This window comes from Pelophylax lessonae, assembly GCF_965119305.1.
Source record: "Pelophylax lessonae genome assembly, chromosome: 1".
In the NCBI taxonomy this organism is placed as follows: domain Eukaryota; kingdom Metazoa; phylum Chordata; class Amphibia; order Anura; family Ranidae; genus Pelophylax; species Pelophylax lessonae.
The window spans coordinates 47,585,128-47,611,993 of record NC_138768.1 but is presented as its reverse complement, the minus strand read 5'-3'; the positions used below and the strand labels follow the sequence as shown (position 1 = coordinate 47,611,993).

General features: G+C 44.8%; 2 protein-coding genes across 2 annotated transcripts in view; one reads left to right on the top strand and one right to left on the bottom strand.

Moving 5' to 3' along the window:
• The window catches only part of PSTPIP2 (proline-serine-threonine phosphatase interacting protein 2), a gene marked incomplete at its 3' end in the record, with an annotated part of 182,808 nt that overhangs the window by 140,944 nt on the left and 14,998 nt on the right, over positions 1 to 26,866 (top strand). The window contains exons 6-10 of the mRNA XM_082274537.1: positions 2,381 to 2,443; positions 4,518 to 4,619; positions 14,623 to 14,668; positions 18,382 to 18,461; positions 22,914 to 23,012. Of these exons, the coding sequence (XP_082130663.1) occupies positions 2,381 to 2,443; positions 4,518 to 4,619; positions 14,623 to 14,668; positions 18,382 to 18,461; positions 22,914 to 23,012 (390 nt within the window). The remainder of the gene's footprint in view (positions 1 to 2,380; positions 2,444 to 4,517; positions 4,620 to 14,622; positions 14,669 to 18,381; positions 18,462 to 22,913; positions 23,013 to 26,866) is intronic.
• LOC309569276 (uncharacterized protein) lies at positions 23,859 to 26,730 on the bottom strand (the record flags this gene model as incomplete). The annotated part of the gene is given in 3 exon segments (XM_082275052.1): positions 23,859 to 24,791; positions 24,793 to 25,248; positions 26,044 to 26,730. Coding segments are annotated over 3 exon segments (2,076 nt in total).

Below are 26,866 nucleotides of genomic sequence, written 5' to 3'. Positions count from 1 at the left end.
ACTGTACATGCACCTAGAGAGAGAGGCATGCTCATGGTAGGTGAGCTCTGATATTTTGTACTTCTTACTTTAAAGTACAGAGCCTTTCCCTTACACCCTATCTTATAAGAGAGTGGAGCCTTTCACTTACAACCTATGGTAGAGAAAGTGAAGCCATCCCCTTACGCCCTAAAGTACAGACAATGAAGCATAGTACATCCCTCTATTGAATAGGATTGTAAAGGCAAACCCAAATATAAACAACTATAACATTGCAGAAAACCCTTTAAAATTCATCTTTTATTCTTGATCAATTTAGTATAAAAAACCCCCATCAAGGGTAAGTATCATAAAATGATTTTTCACATCACAGGTTATACAATAAAAGAATAACACTTTCTGTATTGCTATAGCATAAAAATATACATATACAACAATTGGCACATAGTAGTATTCCCAGCTAATTGCTGTTATATTCCATCATTTTGTTGTACATCCAAATACAGTAGATGGTTATAACACCTGGAACAAAATACCAACGCGTTTTGAAAGTTCAACTTTTTTCTTCTTTAGGGATTATATACCACCACTCTGTGAACATAAATAACCCTTACGTAATAGATAGACTATTTTGGAATAGCAATGTCAGTCAAGGTTTGCATAAAAAACAATTTACATCATATGCTAGTTTGGACAGAATCATACTTACCTAGTTCCGATGCTGCATTTGTCCCCCGCCGGCTATAACACTAAGAACTGAGCGATCAAACACTGCCAATCACTCGGCTCTCAAGGCTCCCTGAGCAGAGAGCTGGTGACTGTCAGTCAGCAGCTCTGCTTTGTCCCCCCCCCCCCCCCCGCTCACTGGAGCCTGGGCTGTGGAGGGGGCGGCAGTGGCCAGCTCAAGCTCTTGGTGGCTCACTGAGAGTCTGAGCCAGGTTGGTCGAGGCATGTGAGCGGATCCCGACCATATGGTCGTGAACTTGCCTGAGCCTGGACTGGCTCTGTGACATCAGCCGACAGCCGACTTCAGCCCGCTGTCTGCTGAAAACAGGTCACAGGATGCAGAACGAAAAAGCTTTGGCTGTGGAGACTTTTCCTTTCACCTTATGGTACAGAGAGTGCAGGCTTTATCTTACACCCTATGGTAGAGAAAGTGAAGTATTTTCCTTACATCCTATGGTAGAAAGAGTGGAGCTTTTTCCTTTAACCCCATGGTAGAAAGAGTGGAGCTTTTTCTTTTATCCCCATGGTAGAGAGAGTGGAGCTTTTTCTTTTAACCCCATGGTAGAGAGAGTTGAGCTTTTTCCTTTAACCCTATGGTAGAGAGAGTGGAGCTTTTTCCTTTAACCCCATGGTAGAGAGAGTGGAGCTTTTCACTTACAACCTATGGTAGAGAATGTAAAGCCTTTCCCTTACACCATATGGTACAGAGAGTGGAGCCTTTATCTTACACCATATGGAAGAGGGAGTGGCGCCTTTTCCTTACACCCTATGGTGGTGCAAATGGAGAAAGCGCAGTACCATCACTCAACCAATGCACAGAAGATCTCAAAAATGCTTCCTGGTGAAGGGAAAGCCATGCCATTTGAAAGAAGAAGAGATCCATGTCAGAGCACAAGCAGTGGATGGCAGAGGTTAGGAAGGGGGCTGTCGGTTTTTTTAAAAGTTTGGTTATCGTTTAAATTAAGCAGTAAATTTGTTTGTTCAAAGGCAAATCAGCCTCTAGTACAACAAACCAGTCGACGTAGAGGGAAAACGGGAAGTCTCTGCGGTTTTACATTTACATATTATTATTTATCAACAGTCATTTTTATTCATCATTTACTTATCAGCGTTATCATTATGGCTCAATGGAAACTATTACATCAGGTTCAGGAGAGGGTTTACCTGGAAGCAAAACTGCCTCAAAAATTCAGTTTGTTGTTCTTATCGAGCTTCTATGATAAATACACAAACTTCTATTAATGTGTAATTTTGTAAGGCGATCACTTCAAACATCCAATCACGGATTAGAGAAAGGTCTGTAATGCGATACGCTGTATTTGCGAGGCACAAATATGGTAAACAAATCTTTGTGAGTTTTGCTAATCATAAAATCTGGTAGTAAGTTCAAATGTGAAAATGATATAAAAATATTCAAAAATGAATGAAAATATAATTATAAAATGCATGAACTTTAGCGCTACTATTGTTGTGGTAGATTATTGCCAATATTTATTATTGATTTTATTTTTTCACTACATGTTGGTTTTAATTTATATAAAAATATTATATAACAAACTGTTTTCTCTTGAAATATACAATGTTTCTCCCTTTAAGAACAATATAATGCATCGTTCTTTATTACATTTGAATACAGCAGCAAACCTTTACATTTTCTTTTTTATTTTATTTTTAGATAGAAGCTGCAATGGACGCAATGCACAAGCAGAAACAGATGCAATATAAGAAGACAATGGATGCAAGTATCATACTTAGGTCATGTAGTCACTGTATAAGTGTAATAACAAATCTACCCAGGGCTTTTTTTCTCAGAGAATAGGTGCAGGAACTCCCCGCTTCTGAGTCGACCCTTGTCTCCGCCCCCTACCCACCTCAGATCACTGTCCCTTGGTTTCACCCCCTACTCACCTCCCAGTTCCGCCACCTTTAGAGAATACAGGACCATTTTGTGGTGCTAAGTATTTTTTTAGGAATCTGTTAATGATAACAAGAAAGGCTGTAAAATAGACCCCTGCTGCCAGTGATAATAGACCCCTAGCAACAATAGATCCCCCAGCAACAATAGTGCCTCCTTAGCAACAATGGACCTAAAAGCAACAATAGACCCCCCCAACATCAATAGTCCCCCGACCACCAACAGATCCTGCTCACAACAATAGATCCCCCTCCTGCAACAAAATACCCACAAAGCAACAATAGATCAGAAACAACAGATCTCTCAGCAGCCTGCATCAATAGACCCCCCAGCAGTCAGCATCAATAGACCCTCCAGCAGTCATCATCAGTAGACCTCTCCCTCAACAGTAGATTCCTCCAAGCAACATGGGACCCCTTGCAGCAATGGATCCTCATGCTAAAATAAATCCTCTCCAGTGACAATAGATTCCCCAGCAGCTAGCATCAATAGACCCTCCAGCACACCCCAGCACCCCTTGCCATTACACACATTCATTGCTGGAGGTGCCGGAACTGCGTTCCTCCACGTTCCTACTGAAAAAAAAGCTATATATATATATATATATATATATATATATATACAGTAAATAGTAGTTCTGTAACAAACTAGTAAGGCCCCGTTCACACTGGGGCGACCTGTCAGACGACCTGGTCGCCTGACAGGTCGCCGTAGGTCACCTGCCATAGAGAAGCTGTGGACCCGTTCTAATAGGAGCGACACAAGTCGCTCCGACTTAGAAAAAGGGTCCGGAGCTTCTTTGGGGCGACCCGGAGCGACCTGCATAGACTTCAATGTTATGAAGTCCGTGCCGGCCGCTCCGAGGTCGCGGTGAGAGCAGCGCGCCGCGACCTATGAGGTCGCCCCGGCAAGTAGCGTCGCCCCAGTGTGAACGGGGCCTTAAAGACGTGCATAAACCTTAGTGATAATAAATTACCACCCAGTGAATAAAAGGGGAATAAAGTCCAATTCAAATAAAATCCTAAAAATGATAGCACATAACACACATGTGTTCAATTGAGAAGGCCGTGATAAATCATTGATGTTGCTTGGAATCATGCCACCACTTCCCCATAGGGTATAAACTCACCCACAATAATTGCCTCACATTCGCATGCTTGGCAAAAAAAATAAACCGCTTACAGAATTAAGCAGCAACAATATGTCTGACAACACAAACAAACAGTAAGAACAAAGAAAGTTGTGCTGAAAAATCAATACAATCATAAAAATTTGAAATTCAATGAATAACATGGTGAAAAAAGTCATCAATATGAAACCAGTGAAGTGAAAAAATATATCTTCCAACGTGATCCTCCCACAAATATGTGATTATCATCACCCAAAGTGAAGTTCCTTTCCACCAAATAAAGATGGCCTCTTACCATAGCAAGGAGACCTGTAAAGGTCAGCAACACCTGTGGTGTAACCCCACCAGGGCCTCAAATGAGACGAGGAGACAGGATAGTGATCCTGGGGTTGATGATGGCCCAATCGCGACGTGCTGACGTCACCGCGTATAGTGTCCAGGAAGGACAGGTGTGTTTGAAGTGCCGGCCGGCAGCTATCACTATTTTAAAATGTGCATCTTTCTACATCTGCTGTAAGTGCAATTTCCTATTCTCCACAATAAATATTGGGGTTTTACACTATGGCGATTATTATCATTTCTGTATGGGGATTGACATCTTTATAAGTGCGGAGGTGTACATGTGGACAATGGGAAATCCAGGATTATCTGTGACAGCTGAAGCATCCAAAGTGTGCATACCAGGAACATTTGTAGCCTACGTTTTAGTTTGTCTAGATGTGTTACATAAAAGTATGGATTGTAATTACAAGTGATGTATTCTTACAGAGTAAGAAGACATATGAACAGAAGTGTCGAGAGAAAGAAGACGCGGAGCAACATGTTGCTCGCTGCAACAAAAACACTATGAATCAGAAGCAACAGGACAAGGTAATAATGAAACATAGCGTAAGACTCTGCTGCAATCCTAAGGCTCCATTTACATATAGGCGTTTCAGATCCTGGGCAGAATTGCCGCGATTATGATCTAATGCAAGTCGCGGGACGCCCGTGTGATTCCCGTGACTTGCAATGACACCCCAAAGGTGGTGCGATTGTTGCTGCATTTGTTACCCGACGAATCGTGGCAAAATCACGCAAACAGAATCGTGGAATGCCTGTCGCTCAAAAGAAGTTCCCGCGATTCTGCTTGTGCCATTTTACCGCGATTCGTTGGGCGACAATTGTGGAAAAATTGCGTCACGTTTGGGGTGCTATTGCAAGTCACGAGAATCGCACGGGCGTCCCGCGACTTGCAATAGATCAGAATCGTGGCAATTTTGCCCGCGATCCAAAACGCCTATATGTGAATGGAGCCTAAAGCAGAGCTATAGGCAATGGCAAGAATGACATATACAGTATGAGGTCACTGGATTTTTATTTTGATCAATGAGTATTTTTCTGTTTTTGCAGTAATTCTGCATAGCATGGAAAAAAAAAATTCACAAGCATGTCTAAGGACTGCTAAGCTGTGATATATTTTATTTTTGTTCTTTGGTTAGATATCCTTTACATCAGGGGTCTCCAAACTACGGCCCTCCAGCTGTTGCGGAACTACACATCCCATGATGCATTGTAAAACTCTGACATACACAGACATGACTAGGCATGATGGGAATTGTAGTTCCTGAACAACTGGAGGGCCGTAGTTTGGAGACCCCTGCTTTACGTGCTCTTCCACTGAGGAATGGCGCAAGCAGGGACAGGACAAGGGGTGGGCATGAGGGGGAAGCTGCCCTCTGCACACCCTCACCGCACGTTTCAGATCAGTGACTGACAAACAGCTACTCCTGTCACACCATGCTCCAACATACCCAATCTTCACCCCATTTGACTACAGCTGACAAGAAAAACACTCCGTGCATGCGCAACTACCTACTAGTTGTTGGAAAGCTAGTGATTGGCCACCCATATGCAGTTCAGCCTCCATAGCATCCATGGGCAGCCAGAGCAAAGAGATTGGGAACAGGGCAGTTTACCTCTCTCGGTACTGGGCACAGGTCTCTACACTTTCTTTGGCATGAAGCAGCCTATAACAAAATATCCAATGTTTTGCAGGGCAGAAAACCTAGTTGCAACCCAGTATTTGAAATGCACTTCATAATAGATGCATTTCAAGGGACTGCACTGTGCTGAAGAGACTTGGACTTGCTTGGCATTGCTGATAAAGCAGGAATCAGCTTTTTAGTCAGCGCTGGGGTAGAGAATAGCATTACTGTTGCTCTCAGTACCAGGAGCTGGCACTGGTAGTGTTTAGGTAGTGAATTTGAGAGATTTTATTTTTATTATAATTAAAGCGGAGTTCCACTCAAAAGTGGAACTACCGCTTATCTGTCTCCTCCCTCCGGTGCCACGTTTGGCACCTTTCAGGGGAGAGCAGGTACCTTTTTTTTTTGACAGGTACCCTGTCCCTACTTCCGTCAATCCTCGCCGTGGAGAGGTACATCAGAGGTTCGGCCCCCTACTCCTCCCTTTGCTTCCAGGCCAATTACCGAGCGCGGTGCGCTTTGCACTTGCGCAGTAGGGACCCAGCCATGAAGTTGCAAGGCTTCGCTGCCGGGTTCCGTGTTTCCAATGGAAACATTGGCTGCAGTGCCGACATTGCTGGATAACAGGACAGGTAAGTGTTCTAATATTAAAAGTCAGCAGCTACAGTATGTGTAGCTGCTGACTTTTAATTTTTGGAGGGGAGGGGAGGGGGAGGGTCAGAACTCCGCTTTAACCACTTTTATTAGAAAATCATAGATTACAATTAGGACAAACCGCAAGGCAATAAGAATTACATAACATATCAATTGGAAAAACCTTGCACAAAAAGGTGGGGGCAACAAAGTTACAATAGCATAAAAAATAACTGCCCCCTAGTTATTTGATATCCTTCTGAATACATTATTTACTGGTGAAGAAAAATGGGCCCATCAAAAGAAACATATGAGAAAGTTAGCTCTAGTTGAGAGTAGAGTATATCACAGCTCAGTGGAAAGTTATCTCAAGAAACTAACCACAACCGTAAGGCCCCTTTCACACACGGAGTCCGTCAGACGGACTCAGTTTTTCTCAGCGGGGGATCGATCCGCCGATCCCCCGCTGAGCAGGCGGATGACAGCTGTGTCTCCGCGATGTGTGCTGAGACACAGCAGTCAGGTCCCCATTCTTCTCTATGGGGGGAATCGGATGGGAGTGGACCGTCTGTATGTTCTCATCCAATCCGATCCGCCAAACGGATGGAAAATAGGGTTTCCATCCGTCTGGTTCTGACGGATTGGATCAGAACGGATGTCAGAGGACATGTCTCCGCTGACATCCGATGCCCCCCGTTCAGATCCGCCAAAAAAACTGACAGGCGGATCTGAACGGACTCTGTGTGTGAAAGGGGCCTAACACTCTATACTGCCGAACAATGCCATAATTGTGTAGATCATCCGACTACGGAGATTTAATTTCCCTGAAAATGTTTAAATTTTGACATTTCATCAAAATGCAGTGCAGTTAATGTGAAAGTTTTTCTTTTTTAATGGATGTGTTTTAAAAACGTAGACATACGTTCTAAAAAAAACCTAAACACAATTTTTAGGATGCATCCCCTATATCCAGGCTCCAGTGCCGGGACAAGTTCATCCAGTACCAGGGCAAAGATTCCCAATTGCGCCCCCCCATTATGTGTGAGCTTCAGCCTGACGAGGTCCAGGCCTGTACTCTCTCCCCCTCCCCTTTGCCGCTTCCAGTGCTGGACTGAGAGAAGCAGTGATGCCGCTGTCACTGCTTCTGTCAGCCCTGTATATAGAAATAAGGCAGCCAAAGAAGACTGCCCAATGGACCATAAAAATGAGCCACCGGGGTATAGTGACAAATTTGGGACCAAAGTCAGTAAACATAATTACAAAAAATCTTTATTGAAAGCACAAAGAATATTAATTGACTTTGAATAGAAATACATGATAGGAACTGCCCACCATAACCCATAAAAAGAGACAACATTGTCTTCAAAAAACCCAAAAAACAAAAATGTGCGCCAGACGCCACACTCACATACTCAGCCCAATCACACTAAATATTTAGCATAATACATCTAGAATAATAGGGAGCTGTGGAAAGATTGTTCCACGTTTGGGGATATCAAACAGGTACTACAGCAGGGTGTAATGGTAGAATAGTACAGCCCACTGACCCATAGGTCAGGGTCACTGTGGGTCTGGAAAATACTAACACCACTGCAGACCTAACTGTATAAAGTCCTGTCAGTCTTATAGTAACAGGAACTTGTAGTGCCCACATCCCTACAATACACACTGTACCCAGGGCAGCCTCCCTTTCTGCCCACCCCTTGTCCTGGCCCTGCCAAGCGCCCCCCTCTCCATTCCCCACTGAATTTACTGGCTTACTTGCAATTACTGGCTGTCACAGTTACTCTGCTGCTTGGCACGGTTGCCATTCTGAGAATGTTTTGCATTTTCCAGGGGCATCAGCCAGTTATGGTACATGCAAAGTTACATTGCTCCAAGCTGGGCCAATGTAACTATGTATAAAATATCTATACCTGAGATTTCTCTTAAACCATCTACTAAAACAGTCATAATCAATTTACTAGATAAAGGGCATCTCATAAAGTTTAGTTAGAAACTGGAGATATGCTGCAGGAGATGGCTAAAGACTAAGAGTGTGTTATATGAGACTGCCAGAGATTGCTGCTATTTCTCTACCCCCGCTCACACCACTGATTGCTAGGACTTGAAGGCAGCATAACAAATACCCCAAGACGGCATGTAGTCCTTGGCCTGCAAGTTGGGCACCAGGGCCGCCATCCCTTACACTAACCCCTGTTCTGCTGCATACTTACCTCATCCTGCAGTGGGTACCCCTAAACCAGAATAAGATGATCCAGAGCACCCAGGATAAGACTGAGGTAGCAGCACAAACCAGGCAAAACATACAGCAAGCTATAAATTATTATAAATGCACTTGCAGACCCAGCGTGTAACAGTATCCATAGCAGACCTGGCAACTGCTATGGGGCCCCAATACTGTTTGGCTAAATAGTGATAAAGGCAGGTAGAAATTACAATTGTTAAATACATTTAGATAGAATTAATGTGTATTTAGTATGGCGGCCCTTCATACAATTACTGTGGAATCGATCAGTATTCTGTATCTTGAGATGGAGAAATAGAGAATTGGGGGGTTGTCCCCAGTGGTTTTGCAATGGGGCCCCGTCACACATAGTTACAGCCTGGATGCAGACTGTGCCTTCCTTGGAGGATGTCAGTTGCTCAATCTGGCCATTTACAGTTAGGTCCATATATATTTGGAAACAGGCACAATTTTGATTTTTTTTTTCCAGGTATTTACCAAAACATATTAAAGCTATAGTTATATAGTAGATATGGGCTGAAATTGCACACTCTCAGGTTTAATTTGAGGGTATGTACATCTAAATCAAAGGAAGGGTTTAGGAATTACAGGTCTTAAGAATAGTCACCCCCCCCCCCCCCTTTTTCAGGAGACCAAAAGTAATTGGACAATTGAATCACAAGCTGTTTCTTGGCCATGTGCGGGCTACTCCTTTGTTATTCCTTTATTAATTAAGCAGGTAAAAGGTCTGGAGTTGATTCTAAGTGTGGTATTTGTATTTGGAATCTATTGCTGTGAACCTAGATTATACGTCCAAAGGAGCTGTCCATGCAAGTGAAACAGGCCATTGTAGGGCTTCAAAAACTAAACAAATCCATCATAGAAATAGCAGCAACATTAGGAGTGGCCAAATCAACAGTTTGGTACACTATGAGGAAAGAAGAACACACTGGTGAGCTCAGCAACATGAAAAGGTCTGGATGTCCATGGAAGACAACAGTGGTGGATGATCGCAGGATCCTCTCTATGGTAAAGAAAAACCTATTCACAACATCCAGAGAAGTGAAGGACACTCTCCTGGAGGTGGGCATATCATTGTCAAAGTCTACAATCAAGAGAAGACTTCCTGTTTGAGAGCAAATACAGAGGGTTCACCACAAGGTGCAAACCATTCATAAGCCTGAAGAATAGAAAAGCCAGATTAGACTTTGCCAAAAAACATCTAAAAAAGCCAGACCAGTTCTGGAAAAGCATTCTTTGGACGGATGAAACTAAGAATAATCTATACCAGAATGACGGGAAAAGTGTGGAGAAGGCTTGGACCAGCTCATGATACAAAGCACACAACGCCATCTGTAAAACCTGGTGGAGGCAGTGTGATGGCATGGGCATGCCTGGCTTCCACTGGCACTGGGTCATTGGTGTTTATTGATGATGTAACAGAAGACAGAAGCAGCCGGATTAATTCTGCAATGTTTAGAGATATACTGTCAGCCCAGATTCAGCCAAACGCAGCAAAGTTAAATGGACGGCGCTTTCCAGTACAGATAGACAATGATCCAAAACACACTACAAAAGCAACCCAGGAGAGTTTGAAGGAAAAGAAGTGGAATATTTTGCAATGGCCGAGTCAATCACCTGTTCTCAACCCAAATCAGCATGCATTTCACTTGCTGAAGACAAAACTAAAGGCAGAAACAACTGGCAACTGAAGACAGCTGCAGTTAAAGCCTGGCAAAGCATCAGAAAGGAGGAAACCCAGTCTGTGGTAATGTCGGATGGGTTCCAGACTTTTAAGCAGTCATTGCCAGTAAAGGATTCTTAAAAAAATAATAAAACTTAACATTATTTGTCAGAGTGTCACCCACTGTCAGAGTGGGTGGCGAGGAGAGCCGATCAGCGGCTCCTCCTCACAGGGGAGACAAGGACATGTAATCAGAGCACTGATCATCAGTGCCCTGATTACAGAAAATTGAAATAGAGTGCCAATCGGTGCACACCATCAATGCTCACAGTGCTTACCAACAGTGCCCATAGTGCTGCCAGTCAGTGCCCATGTGTGCCTGCTCATCTAGGCACTGGTGGGCACTGACTGGCAGCACTATGGGCAATGATTGTGGGCACTGATGGTGCTGCCAAACAGTGTCAATCAGTGCTGCCCATCAGTGCCCATCAGTGCCACCTCTCAGTGCCCATCAGTGCCGCCTATCAATGCCCATCAGTGCGGCATATTAGTACCTCCTCATTAATGCCACCTCATCAGTGCCCATCAGTGCAGCCTATCAGTGCCCATCAGTGCAGCCTCCTCAGCGCATATCAGTGAAGGAGAAAAATAATTTATTTTCAAAATTTACTTACAGAAAATAAGAAAAACCTTTTTTTTTTTTTTCAAATTTTTTGTCTTTTTTCTTGTAAGAAATAAAAAACCCAGTGCTGATTAAATATCACCAAAAGAAAGCTCTATTTCTGTGAAAAAAATGTGAAAAGTGTAGCATGACAGCGCAATTGTCATTCAAAGTGTGACAGCGCTGAAAGCTGAAAATTGGCCTGGGCAGGAAGGGGGTGAAAGTGCCCTGTATAGAAGTGGTTAAGCCCCTGAAAATGGGGGGAACTGTATATAAAAATGGTTGCAGTTCCTAAAATTTGTACTTGATATTTATGTTCAACCCCTTGAATTAAAGCTGAAAGTCTGCACTTTAAATTCATTTGGATTGTTTCCTTTTAATTTTATTCTGATGGCATACAGAGCCAAATGTATGAAAATTTGCCTTTGTCCAAATATATATGGAGCTAACTGTACATCCAGGTTATAAAACAGTATGACAACTGTTAGCCAGGAGTTCCCTGGTACCCCTGTATGAAAAATCAATCAGACTCCAATTACATTCACTCCCAAAAATCTGGTGTGGGCAATATGTGTCCCATCCAGCCTCCTCCCAGAATAAACAAGCATGCGCTAAGGCTACGTTCACATGTGGGCACAGCGGATCACGGCAGAATCACCGCGATTCTGCCCGTGATCCGGAAATCATTGCACATCGCTGGATGCCTGTGCGATGCCCGTGATTTGCAATGGCACCCCAAACGCTGTGCGATGTTGCCGCAATTTCCGCCTGCCGAATCGTGGTAACATCGCGCAAACAGAATCGCGAGACGCATGACGCCCAAAAAGGTACAGGAGCTTCTTTTGTACGTCCTGCGATTCTGTTTGCGCAATGTTACCGCGATTCGGCAGGCGGAAATCGCTGCAACATCGCACAGCGTTTGGGGTGCCATTGCAAATCACGGGCATCGCACAGGCGTCCCACGATTTGCAATGATTTCCGGATCTTGGGCAGAATCGCTGTGATTCTGCCCGTGATCCGCTACGCCCACATGTGAACGTAGCCAAAACATTGGTGTTTGTAGAAGGGCTGGTTGAAGGGCAGTCAGTTTGTGTCCATTAGCTGGACTTTGCCGCAGGTTCACTTTAATGTCTGCCAGGCCCTTGCAAATTTTCCGTTGCTGATTTTTCGCTCTGAATTAAAGATCAGATCTTGCGGTAGGGAAAAAAAGAGGAAAATATCATTAATATGCAAATTATACATTGTTCAGCAAGGCAGAAAGCAGGTGCATCTGCTGACATAATACAAGAATAGTTACAGGAAACCAAAACTAACCAACACTGACAGAAGTTCATAGAGAAATAAATAAATATTACGAGTTGTTGGTTTGGGTCAGCCTTTCTCAGCCTTTTTTTTTTTTACCACAGAGGAAACCTTAAAATAATTCAGGTCTCAGGAAACCCTTAAAGTATGAATAAAGGCAAAACTTTTTTTTTTTTTGGATAGATTGGAGATGGATTAGAACCTCTGTTGGATTTTTTTGTGCTGTCTGGATCCCTATTAGGTAGATTCACCCTCTCTATTTGTCCTGTTTACCATTATCATTGAAAGTAAAAAAAAAATCAAAATTTTGTGTTGTCCCCAGAAAAGTAATAGAGGGGAAATATTCCAATGGGGACACTAGTTCTGGTGACCTTGGGATCCCCAAGAGATTCCCTTAATTGTCAGGGATTTCCTCTCACTTCCTGTTTGGCTATGGGACAGGAAGGGAAGGGAAATCTCCATAATGGGACACAGATGGCGAAAAAAATCTGACAGGGGTTATAACCCTCCTTTACTCTATCCAAAATAAAAGAAAATGTTTTGTCTATAGTTCTACCCCAATGACAATGACTAGAGCCGTAGTCCATGATAGTGTGATCAGTGAACTGCAGATATAATATTAAGAAAAGAATAAGAAAGGTAGCATGCCTAGTGTTCAGAGTGAATAATTGAACTCCTCATTGCTCTATCTATATGCCAAAATTTCAGTATTAATCCGGAAATTAAACAAATAGTATTAGCGAAAGGTAGGCTATTCAGCGCACTAAAAGCTATCAGTCCCAATAACTGTATAAATGAAAACAACAACATACATTCATGTAGAAGGAGAGTCCAATGTGCTAGCTTAGTGGCAGGCGCTGTAGAGGAGCTAGAAGTGACTCTAGGGAAGACAAGAAGAGAGGCAGCGCCATCTAGGAGTAGCAGTATGAGACTTTAATGGCCATAATAAGTAGACAATTTGCAAGATGATGGTATGTAAGTGCACGTCAAAGGAATAAGAGTTCCTGATGTGTACGACCGTATGGTCGGCGATCCTAGTGAGGGAGGCCTGATGGAGCCTTCGACTGTGTGGGTGGATAGCAACACTTCCTGGAGATGGTCTGAGGATCCTGGGGGGAGGCCAACGTCCCAGGTGTCACAAGCGATAGGCGTGGCACGTGTTCAGAGCATGAATGCTCATTCTTCAGGACTGAAGGCTGCATCCAGGCCTCCCTGACTAGGACCACTGACCATCCAGTCGTACACACCGGGGACTCTTATTCTTTTGATGAGTGCTTACATACCATTATCTTATGAGTTATTTACTTATTATGGCTACTAAAGTCTTATATTGCTACTCTTAGATGGCGCTGCTTCTCTTCTTGTCTTCCAAACAAATAGTATTAATGGCCAGAAAAGAAATGTAGGCAGTTTCAATTGGTGGTAATTGGAGAAGGGCCCCCTGACATTGGTTGTTAGTAGAAAATGGACCCCAAGACATTGGTGATCAGTGGGAGAAGAGTTCACTTATATTAGTGGTCAGTAGGAGAGGGACCACAATACCTTTGTTGTCAGTGTGACAAAGGCCCTTTTACATTGGTGGTCATGGGCGAAGGACCCCAATACCTTTGCTGTTAATAGGGTAAGGGCCCCCTTACATTAGTGGTCTTTGGGAGAATTACTCCCTCTTACATTGGTTGTCAGTGGGAGAAGGGTCACTTTTACATTTGGTGATCAGTGGAGAATGGCCTTCTTACATTGGTGTTCAGTGGGAGATGGGCCCATTACATTGATGCTCAGTGGAGAATGCCCCCTTACATTGATGGTCAGTGGAAGAAGGGCCCCCCTTACATTAGTGTTTAGTAGGAGAAGGACCCCCTACAATGGTGGTCAGTGGGAAAAGGCCCCCCCTTACAATGTTGGTGAGTGGGAGAAGGGCCCCCATACAATGGTGGTCAGTGGGAGAACAAGCCCCCTTACACTGAGGTCCGTGGGAGTAGGGCCCCCTTACAATGGTGGTGAGTGGGAGAAGGGCCCACTTACAATGGTGGTCAGTGGGATAAGGGCCCCCTACAATGATGGTCAGTGGGAGAACGAGCCGCATTACATTGCTGGTAAGAGGGAAAAGGGTTTTCTTGCAATGATGATCAGTGGAGAAGGGCCCCCTACTCCCTGTTGGTCTTCAGGCCATTAATCACCTTTGAGGAGCACAGGGGAATTGCAGGAGGGGATGAGGTGTGCCAGCTCTTGAGTTTCTCTACAAAAGATGAGATTTGTATAATATAGTGGATGGGGTATCATTTTATTCTGGGGAGCTGACAATCTATATGACAGTACTTGCAGGACAGTACTTCGCCAGGTGCCAGAACAGGTTCCTCTGAGCTTTGATATTTATATTTGTTTTTTTTTTTTCTTCCCAGATATATGCAAAGTTGGCTCATGCCAAGGTGACATTAGAAGATGCAGGTGAGCTATAATTTATATCACTAATTTAAAAGAAAACTTGCCGCTGTTATAGTACAGGGGAACCTATACTGTACTACAGGGGTCTCCAAACTTTCTAAACAAAGGCCAGTTCACTGTCCTTCAGACTTTAGGAGGGCCGGGCTGTGACCAGTGATAGTAGGAAATGTTCCAGTATAACTGGGAGTAACCAATGTCTCAGGCTAGCCGGTCTGTGGTAGTGAAATATATTATATAGCGCCTATAGCCAGTATGAGGAGGGGAAAAGAGCCCAGTTATTGGTGTTATTTGGAGGAAAAGTGCCCCATGGTTGCTGTCAGTGGGAGGAATTATGCCCCATCGGTGTCAGTGGAAGGAATAATTCCCCCACTGTTTCTGTCATTTGAGGGAATAGTGTACCGTTGTTGGTGTCAGTGGAAGGAATAGTGCCCCAATGATGGTGTAAATGGAAGGAATAGTTCCCCACTGTTTGGTGTCAGTGAAAGGAATATTTCCCCTCTGTTGGTGTCAGTGGAAGGAAAAGTGCCCCATTGTTGGTGTCAGTGGAAGGAATAATGCCCTACTGTTGGTGTCAGTGGGAGGAAAAATGCCCCCTTGTTGGTGTCAATGGAAGGAATAATTCCCTAGTGTTAGTGTCATTTGGGAGAATAGTGTCCCACTGTTTGTGTCAGTGGAAGGAATAGTGCCCCATTGATGGTGTAAATGGGAGCAATAGTTTCCCACTGTTGAAATCAGTGAAAGGAACAGTGCCCCATCCTGGTGTCAGTGGAAGGAATAATTCCCTACCATTGGTGTCAGAGGAACCGTGCCCCATAGTTGGTGTCAGTGGAATAATTTCCCACTGTTGGTGCCAGTGGAAGGAATGATGACTTATAAGTATCAGTAGGAAGAGTAGTCTCTCATTTCAGTGGGGGGAATAGCCCCTCATATTAATAGAAGCAAAGCAGTGGAAGTAGTGTGGACACCCCTGCTGTACAAAAGAGACTTTATTTACAAGTCCTATGGAATGAGTGATAACATATGTCCCTAAATGCGAAATTACTTTTGTTATCCTTGGGGGGGAAACCTAGAGAACCTTGGTTTCAAAACACATGGCTGATGTTTTGAAAATGCTACCTGACTCGTTGTCATGCTCATCTTTATAAAATCACTGGCGCTATTGGATCAGCAAGATGGCCAGGCAACTGCAATACAGAGATCATAAAGATTCCTATTATTTATTACAGGTATTTATATAGTGCTGACAATTTATGCAGCGCTTTACTTATTCTACTTTCACATCGGTCCCTGCCCTTGTAGCTTACAATCTAAGGTCCTTCTTTTTATTTAACATGGCTTTTAGTAGTGTGTGTCCCTTTAGGTGCACCTAAAATTGGTGTGCTGTGAAAAGTGTTATGGTGTGCAAATAAGCAATAATAAAATAAACATGTAAACAACTCTTAGTGAATACGTGGTAACGATTTCTTATAGATAAAATCATAAATCAGTGAAATCATCAAACTAGCACCATATGCAAACATGCAATAAAGTGACTGCGCTGTGCTTGCAATAATTCATTAACATCCGTGAAAAAGTGACATGTGCTATGATACAATATAAACGTCCATGAAGTGACATGTGCTACAATGCAAAAAATAAGTCCATATTTGAATATTATTTGAATTCACAAATCTTGTGATGCATTGGTGATTTTCACACGTGCTCCCCCTTCTGCACCTCACCCACCAAATCTCCCCTATTGGTATATGAGGTGCAGAAGAGGGAGCACGTGTGAAAATCACCAAAACAGCAAAAGATTTGTGAATCCAAATAATATTCGAATATGGACTTATTTTTTGCTTTTTAGTACACGTCTCATCATGGAGGTTTATATTGTATCATAGCACATGTCACTTTTGTACAGAGTGAGGAGAGCTGTGGGGGGAGCTGGGGGCGCAGAGGTAAAAGATGGGGGTTCCAGAGGTTGAGTGCTGTGGATAGGGGTGGGCTGTATATAGGGGTGCAGAAGTAAAATATGGAGAGGGGAGAGATAAGCTGTGGATGGGGTGCAGAGGTGATTGTGGACTGGGGGTGTGTGGGGGGTGGGGTAGGAGCTGTGGAAAGGGGAGAGAGGGTGAGCTGTGGACAGGGGAGAGAGGGTGAGCTGTGGACAGGGGAGAGAGGGTGAGCTGTGGACAGGGGGAGAGGGTGAGCTGTGGACGGGGGAGAGAGGGTGAGCTGTGGGGATAGGGGAGAGAGGGTGAGCTGTGGGGATAGGGGAGAGAGGGTGAGCTGTGGACAGGGGAGTGAGGGTGATCTGTGGACAGGGGAGAGAGGGTGAGCTGTAGACAGGGGAGAGAGGGTGAGCTGTAGACAGGGGAGAGAGGGTGAGCTGTAGACATGGGGAGAGGGTGAGCTGTAGACAGGGGAGAGAGGGTGAGCTGTAGACAGGGGAGAGAGGGTGAGCTGTAGACAGGGGAGAGAGGGTGAGCTGTAGACAGGGAGAGAGGGTGAGCTGTGGATAGGGGAGAAAGTGTGAGCTGTGGATAGGGGAGAAAGTGTGAGCTGTGGAGAGGGGAGAAAGGGTAAGCTGTTGACAGGGTAGAAAAGGTGAGCTGTGGACAGGGGAGAAAGGGTGAGCTGTGGATAGGGGAGAAAGGATGAGCTGTGGATAGGGGAGAAAGGATGAGCGGCGGACAGGGGAGAAAGAGTGAGCTGTGGACAGGGGGAGAGGGTGAGCTGTGGGCAAAGGAGATAAGGTGACCAGTGGGGGGAGGAGCTGTGGACGGGGGAGACAGAGTGAGCCTTGACCACATCCATTATTTGATTATTTGGCAAAACTTTACTTCTCTTTCCTGACGAACGGCGGGAATGGGGTGGGGTTGGGCGGGGAGTTGACTGGGGAGGGTGGGTTTCTGCACCTATTCTCTGAGAAAAAAGCCCTGAATTTTCCCAGCACACCAATTTTATGTACACTTAAAGGGACAAACACTACTTAAAGCCACGTTAAATAAAAAGTAGTGCCATACCCATTTCTTTTCAAACTATTTTCTGTCGACTCCACCACGGTGGTAGTCTCAGTGGGGGTGTTCTGCCGAAAATTCCAACTCGCCAAATTCTCCAACCATGTCATTTCCGGTTACTCTACAGCAGCAATAATTGGAGATTTCAACCAGTTGCTGTTTTCACAGCCCACCGGCAGCCTATACACTACAGTACACGCTATAATGACTGGACATTGTTAGTAACGCCCGCTACTAACCAACAACATGGCCGCGTCCCAAGCAGTGACAAATTTCTTCCTCCTTACCCAGTGTTCTGTGACATAGTGTATTGGCTGCCGATGGTCTGTGAAAACAGCTAATTATCAAAATCTCCAATTATTCCTGCTGCACAGTCCCTGGAAGTGACGTCCTTGGAGTTCTCAGCAAGTTGGAGTTTTCAGCAGAACAGGTGTTCCTATCAGGTTGACCATAGCGTGGAACATTTTCCTTTTTGTTTGAATCTAAGGTTCTTATCTCGCATTCATACATACACATACTAGGGCCAATTCGAACAGCCGCCAATTAACCTACCAGCATGTCTTTGGAGTGTGGGAGGAAACTCAGATGTACTCCTTGAAAGCACAGAAGGACATGCAAACTCCATGAAGATAGTGTCCTGGCCAGGATTCAGACTGAACGGATGGATCAATAGATAGGCAGATAGACACTGAACTATGACATTTTATTTTTCAGATAAGACATACCAGCAGAATGTCAACCTATTGGATAAAATCCGGGAAGACTGGCAGTCTGAGCACATTATGGCCTGTGTGGTATGTATATTCTTACATTCGACCTTTATCAGTCTGCAGAGACACTCAGATGAAGAACATTGAGTTTGCAGTGTTGGTTTTTCTTTTTCTAAGCTATTAGAGTGCAGCCGGTATGGCATATCCGGTACCTGCTGACCAGTTTAGCCTTCCTGGAGCAAAAGTAATCAATTTCCATAGTCAAACACACTGGGGGAGATTTACTAAAACTGGTGCAAACAGAATCTGGTGCACCTGTGCCTAGTAACCAATCAGCTTCTAACTTCCGGAAGTACTTTTGGGAATCGGTGCAGCGCTGCAAAGTTTACATGGCACCGATTTGGACAGTTTCGTTTCCGGCAATAGGCTTCCGATTTGGCATGCGCCAAATCGCATGTCAGGTCGACACGATGTGAACGGGGGCTAAAACCTGGAAGCTGGTTACTATGTGGGACTGAACCAGATTCTGTGTGCACAGTGCATCAGTTTTAGTAAATCATCCCCTTTGCCTCAACTCCCATACCTGGTGATTGACCCATCTCTGTGGTGTGCAGCCTCAATGGCTAAAAGCAATGTGTAGGAGGTAGCACAGTACTTGCATTTCACCCCCTCTGGGTCCCTACACCCAGAACTGAACTCCTAACAAAAAAGGATAACTACCAGCCAGCAGTACCAGCCAGCAGTACCCACAGCAATACCCACCAGCAGTACCAGCCAGTAGTACCCAACAGCCAGCAGTACCCACCAGAAGTACCAGCCAGACGGAGGAGGGGGGTAATCCTAGTCACAGCTTTATTTCAAATGGTTAGTTAAAAAAAAAAAAAAAAAAATATATATATATATATATATATATATATATATATATATATATATATATATATATATATAAAATAAAAAAGAGTTTGAGAATCGTGAGAGAATTGTGATCTTCATTCTAAGCAAAAAAATCACGATTCTCATTTTTGCCAGAATCGTGCTGCTCTAATGTCAGCCTCTGTAACTCCGTGTGGCAAAGATGTCAGATTTTAGGGGTCTTTCACACTCCCCGTGGAGTGCGTTGCCCTCTGTAGCGCAGTTCGCGTATGGAGCGCTTTTCAGGAGGCATTTGACAGGCAGCGAATAGGTGTTACATTACCTCCTCAATGCCTAAGTTGACCCTATAATGCCGTACAGCTAGCCAAATAATCACATGCATTGCACGCGGTCGCGGTGTGGTTCTGTTGAACTCAATGGGCAGGTTTGACAAGTGGGGCCGCTTGTCAAACACTGGACTCCGAGTTAAAAATGCCATAGAGAGGAGCGAGGGCACTGGAAAAGTCACTAGGTGAAAACTTGTGGTGAAATGGCATGATACAAAGTTGTAATCCTAACAAATTACACTGCATCATGTCATTTTTTTTTTTTTTTAAATCTCATTCTGGTTCCAACCCCCTGCGACGCGGCGCTCACAGGGAAGGGAACCGGAAGAAGGTGTCGGCGTCAGCCGAACACACAGCAGGAGGACAGCGGGAGGATGGCTGGAGGAAGGCTGGGGAGGACGGCGGGGGATCGCAGGGAAGGTGAGTATCATTCTGGGGTAATCCCGAGTGTGGCTTGGGGTTACTCCTTTTGGCACTGAATATTAACCCCGAGCCACACTCGGGAATACCGCTAGGGAGGTTAATCTCCTCTTCTCAAGAGAGAATAAATTCAGTTCCTCTAATCTTTCCTCATAGCTCAGCTCCTCCATGCCTCTTATCAGTTTGGTTGCCCTTCTATGCACTTTCTCCAGTTCCCCGATATCTGATAGATATACAAGATCCTTACAAGATTGGCAGACCCAGTCAGCCCACCCTTTTTAGGGAAATGGAAAGCGAAGCTTGATGCAAGCTGGAACGAGCACGAAAAAGAGAAAATAATGAAACTAGCGGATGGCACTGCAATAGATATAAAAACGAGGGAAATGAACTACAAATGTCTGCCAAAATGGTATACAACATCCACTATAGCATATAAATATCAATTGGAAAAATCACCATTATGTTGGAGAGGATGTGGGAAAAGGGGAACAATGACACATAAATGGTGGGAGTGCCCAGTAATACATAAATTCTGGGAGGATGTAATACAATTTATTGAGGAAATAGGGGGAGCTAACATGCCTAAAAAAACTAAAACTTACTTATTCCATAGTACTAAACTTACAATAAAACAATATAAAAAGTCGGTGCCACCTCATCGAATAAATGCTGCAAAATACCTAATCCCAAATTATTGGCAGACATCAGAAGGACCAACGGTAAAGGACTGGATTAGGAAAATATAAAACAATTATAATTTAGAGGAATTGTATTATTTGGGAGAAAATAAAATTGGAAAATTTATGAAAATCTGGGAAGGGTGGAAAGTGATTAAAGGAAAAAAAGAAATGCTGAATTAGTGGGTGTTTAAAATGGGATCAGATGGAAGAATGGGACGTAAAGGGAAGCGAGGGGAGATAGAGATCGGATCGAGGAGGAGGGAGGGAAGGGAATAACAGGTGTTACACTTGTAAATGTTTTTTTATGCTTTTATGAATAATATGTTTAACTTGTGTAATGTGAAAATTCATAAAATTCATATTAAAAAAATAAAATAAAATATTGCATAATTTGTAGACGCGATAGCTTTTGCGCAAACCAATCAATATATGCTTACCGGGATTTTTGTTTATCAAAAACATGTAGCAGAATACATATTGGTCTAAATTGATGAAGAAATTAGATTTTTTCAATTTTATATTGGATGTGTTTTATAGCAAAATGTAAAAAATGTTTTTTTTTTTTTTTTCTATATTGTCGGTGTTTTTTTTGTTTATAGCGCAAAATAAAAACTGCACAGGTGATGAAATACCACCAAACTAAAGCTCTATTTGTGGAAAAAAAAACATGAATTTTGTTTGTGTACAATGTCGCAGGACCGTGCAATTGTCAGTAAAAGTAACACAGTACTGTATTGCAAAAAATGGCCTGGTCAGGAGGGGGGGGAGGGGGGGGGGGAGGGGGGTAAATCTTCCAGAGGTCGGGTGGTTAAGTAAATCTTTTGGTTTGCCCTGACAATGGGAAATCCAGAATTATCTGTGACAGCTGAAGCATCCAAAGCAGCCTTTCTCAACCTTTTCAACACAAAGGAACCCTTGAAATAAATTTCTGGTCTCGGGGAACCCCTGCTAAATATTAAAAATCTATAACTCATGACACATTAGTGTGATAGTCAGTGGAAAGAATGCTCCTTACTCTTGTCAAGAATTACCCCCTTACAGATAGGTAAAAGGAACAATGGTGTCATTGGGAACTTATCTGAGAGGCAGAAATTGCCCATTTCTCAAGGAACCCCTAGCAGCAGAGTTTCACGGAACCCTGGCTGAGAAACCCTGATCCAAAGTGTGCATATCGGAAACATTTGTAGCTTACGTTTTAGTTTAATTCGATGTGTCTTTCGGAGGTCAAGTGGTTAATGAACACTGTGAGAAGCTCACAGTGTGCAGTGAAATCAGAGTGTAGCGGCCTCCTCGATGGAAAGAGGGGTTCCCGCTGCCAGAGATGTTCTCTTCCCCCTAGTGGGAGGGATGCTGTAGAGTAGAGCAGGAACAGCTCTTATAAGAGCTAGGGATTTAGCAATCCAAGCAGAAGAGTGAGAGAGCTGGTATTACCTTCTATCACAAACATGAGTTGAGACTCTATGTTGAGGGTAAGCAGGAACTGTTTATTGAACCCACTCACACACATTCTATACACTATCAGGTCAGGTGAGTCTGATTAGATTATCATATGCAGATGAAATTGTATACAAAAATAGAATTAACCTGAACAAATGATCTAGCCATCTGGACAGAAACAATATGTGAGTTCATTAACAATTAACAATGGGACAGACAGGCTTAATAGAATCCACATCACACCTCAATACACAGACAATAGGAAGAGTCCGCCAGTGACAGACTGTCCACCTCTGACATTGAAGTACAATACACATTATCAGAAGTGTAAACACAGAACCCCGAATAGATAAGAGGTGAGTATCAGTATCGGCATATTCAACTATGTGTGGAAGACAGGTGGTTGAGCTGATGATGTTAGCAATCTGCTAGGGGTCCGATTGTTCGGCTGTTTGTTCGGTAGATGAATAAAGTGAACATAAAATGAAATAGAAGGCAATTTCCTGAACTCATAGGAGAATGAAACAAAGGGGTCTACAATACTGTGCAATACTGAAGAGAAGGCTGGGGCTCAGCTTTAAGTGATTTTATATTTTGATATTTTTTTTTTATTTTTGCTTGCACTGAGTGTTGTAGGTTTCGGTATATACATGAACACATCCTTTCTTGCTTCTCTGCTTCTGCCAGTCCCAAGAATGATGTATGTTGGGGACAAAATGTACAGTATCCTCCTTAGTCTAAGAAAGTTGAGAGGCGTAATACATTTTTTTGTTTTTTTTCTTTCTAAATTTCTTCTGCAGTTTTTTGAGAAACAGGAATGGGATCGGATAAATTATTACCGGAATTCAGTGTGGACTCACGTCAACCAGTTGTCCCAGCAGTGCGTCGTCAGCGATGGGGTAAGCAGGGGTAAAGCAAAATGTTCTCTGATTGGACAAGGTGGAGATTTTTACATCACCACCGCACCTCCCCACCTTGCCCATTCCGAGAATGCTTTGCATCCACTGAGAAAATGTAAAAGCATTCTTTGAATGGCGCCCATAACAAGCGAGCGACCTCCTGTATTCACAATGCAGCAGCGCAGCCACTTGGCATGGGACCCCGAAGCTAGTGGAGTTGACTGGAATAGCGGTGTCCGCTCCAGTGATTTCCAGCTTCAATAGTGATTCCACTGGTACGGCACATGGCACATGGATCCTTGTCAAAGTGTGGAGTGCACAGGTCTATCCTACTCCGGGTGGTTTACACGGCTCTATTTCACATACTGCTCCAAACTGGATCAATGTTATTATGTCAGAATTTTTTTTTTTTTTTGTTGAAAATGTAATCTTTATTTGCATAAAAGATATACAAAAAACAATACTTTTGTCGGGGTACATTCTCCCCTGTACTGCGACGCAGCGCATAAATACACTACATTACAATACATTTCCGGTCATACTAATAAATACATTCAATCACATACATTCATTCTGCGGTATGATGCCTGATGTGGTGTGCGGAGTAAGGATACCCCGTGCCATCACATCATGCATGACGCCGCAATACCCCTGAAGCATGAAACTAAATAACAGTGTCTATACGTTACGTTACTCAAACTGTATCAATACTAAAACATTTCAAAAAAGCAACAGGTGTGATGGGGGGTGGGAGAGGGGGGTAAGGGGAGGGGAATGAAATCACAGGCCCGAAGCTTTATTGAATGGACAAAGACACACAAGGGAGAGTGGGGGAAGGGGAAATCTTCAGACCTCCTCTTCCTCCATGAGATCCATCAGGTTATAGTCTCTGAGCAGACTGTGAACCAGTCTGCGACAGTCCTCAATGGACATCCTCTCCCGCTGGTGGATAAGGCGCTTTCTGGCGCACCATAAAGCGTCCTTAAAGCAGCACAACACCCGCCAGGCGTTGTCAATGTCCTCCTGGGAAAATGTTCCGTGAAAAAGTCCATTCAGCACAGCAAAATGTGTGATGGCAGTCTGTGGAACAAAGTCTCTAAGTTCAGGTTCCAAGGCCCTCAACAGGTTCTGTGCAAATGAGCACTCCCAGAAAACGTGGAAAGACGTTTCCTCATGGATGATACAAAAGGGGCAGTGCCTGTATCTGCACAAGTTTCTGGCATGCATAAATGTCCTGAGTGGCAAACCCCCCTGGACAGCCATCCACGCCAGATCTTTATGCCTGTTGGTGAGTCTCTTTGAAGAAACATTCCTCCAGACCACTTTGCAAGTGGCTGAAGGGAGGCCTGGAACAGTCTCAGCAATGTCCGATGCTCTGATCAACTTGTAGATAGTTTTTGGCTTCCACAAGTCGGGCTTAACTCCATGTAGCCCCAGCTCCTTGATGAACTTGAAAGTGTCCAAGTAGTACCAAGGAGTGTCCCAGTTGTAGGGGATGGAGCTGTCCCATTTGTCCCATCCAAGGGACCTCCAGAGAGGCAGGAGGAAAAAACGGGACATGGAGTTGCCTCCAGAGTCCGAAGTTCTGTCAATCAAAGTTCTGCGGATGCAGTTGCAGGCAAAGAACACCCCCAGTAACGTTGCGATGTCGGGCACGCCCTTACCGCCCTTGAGGGGTTCCTTGAACATGACTGCACGCTTCACTCTGTCCATCTTGGAGCCCCAGATGAAGTGGAACACCGCCCTGGTGATGGCCTTGCAGGTGTTGACCCGGGGGGGGCCAGGCCTGGGCGAGGTACTGCAACACAGGGAGGATCTCGCTGCGGAGTACCAGTGTTTTCCCTTCGATGGTGAGTTCTCTGAGGCTCCATAGTCCAAACTTTTGTCTCATCTTGGACAGTCTCTCCTCCCAAGACTTCAGGGCTGCGCCCTCAGCTCCAAACCAAACTCCAAGAATTTTGATGAAGTCCGCCTTGATGCTGAAAGGGATTGATGCAGAAGAAGGCAGGAACCACTTTCCGAAGAGCATGATCTCTGACTTCCCGCAGTTGACTTTTGCCCCTGAAGCTTTGCCGAAGTCCTCACAGGTCTGGACGAGCGAGTCGATGGAGCGCTGGTCAGCACAGAACACCGTTACGTCGTCCATGTAGAGTGAGCACTTGACAACCCTTCTGTCCGGTCCCGGTGCGGTGATCCCTCTGATCTCTGGGTTCTGTCGGATGCATTCGGCAAAGAGCTCTATACAGCAAACAAAAAGCAGAGGTGAGAGAGGGCAGCCTTGTCTGACCCCCGAGAGAACAGGGAAAGGGTCAGTTTTCCAGCCATTCACCAACACCGTACTACAAATGTCATTGTACATCACATTCACATACGAACAAAACATGTCCCCAAGACCAAACCTGCGCAGAGCTCTGCACATAAACTCATGGGAGACACGGTCAAAGGCCTTTTCCTGGTCAAGACTGACCAGGGCCGCGTGCACACGGCGGCCTCGAATGTACTGGACCGTGTCCCGGACAAGCGCAAGGCTGTCCGCAATCCTGCGACCAGGAATGCCACAAGTCTGATCCGGGTGGATGATCTGTCCGATGACAGATTTCAGCCTGTTGGCCAGAACCTTGGCGAGGATTTTGTAGTCCACGTTCAAGAGAGAGATGGGACGCCAATTTTTCAGATCCCCTCTCTCCCCCTTACGCTTATACAAAATCGTGATCATCCCCTCCCTCAGCGACGGAGGCATTGTGCCCTCCACCACCATCTCCTCGTACAGCTCGAGCAGGTCCGGGCCAACGAGATCCCACAGCGCTACATAGAGCTCCGCTGGGAGACCGTCGCAGCCCGGGGTCCTGCCTTGCCTAAAGGATCTGACGGCAGAGTGCAGTTCCTCCAGCGCCAAGGGGGCGTTGATTGCCGACATACCTGCAGGATCAATTTGGTTAGTGATACCTGACAAGAACCTGTCGGCCTCAGCCGTATCTGTTTCTTTCGGGGAGTAGAGGTTGGTGTAGTAGTCGCTGACCACTTGCATCACAGCCTCCTTCCCCTTCTGGAGTGTTCCGGTCTCATCCCGCAGCTCAGACAAGGGAGTGTGTCCTGAGTGGAGTTTCCTGAAAAAGAAAGAGTTACATTTCTCACCTTTCTCAAGATTCTCCACCTTGGAACGGAAGACGAGGTGCCTGGATTCTTCCTCGAAGTGTCCTTTCAGGCTCTTCTTGGTGTCCTCCAGGTCCTGCCTAACGTCCCAGCCGCAGTGGTGAAGGTCCTGCAGGGACTGCATCTGACGTTGCAGTCTCCTGAGTTCCCTCTTCCTGGCACACACTTGCTGGCGTCCCCTTGCCTGAAAGAAGCTGCGTAGCTTGACTTTCACAAACTCCCAGTAGTCGCTTACCTTTCCGAAGAACCTCTTGTCCTCCTTCCAGGTAATGTAGGCCTCCCTGAGTTCCTCCAGCAGTTCCTCATTTTCCAGCAGGGTACCATTCAGCTTCCAGGAGCCCGGACCGGGGGCAAAGCCCTCGCCCAGGTCACCCCGAAAGTGAATGGCCCTGTGGTCAGAGAAAAAGCAGGGGACCATGGAGAACCCGCGATGTCTGACTGTCTTGGAGGTGAGCACGAAGTCTATCCTAGAACGCACAGATCCATCAGGACGGCACCACGAATAGTTCACGGAACCTTTCCCTATGGATCCCACGGCGTCCTTCAAGGAAGCCTCCGCAATCATCTCCTTGAGCAGCCTAGACGTGGTGTCGAGCTTTGCGTACATGCTGGAGCTGCGCCCATCCTCCTCGATCGGACAGTTAAAATCACCGCCGATTACTACTGCCCTGGTGGTGACGAGTTGGGTCCGCAGGGTCTGG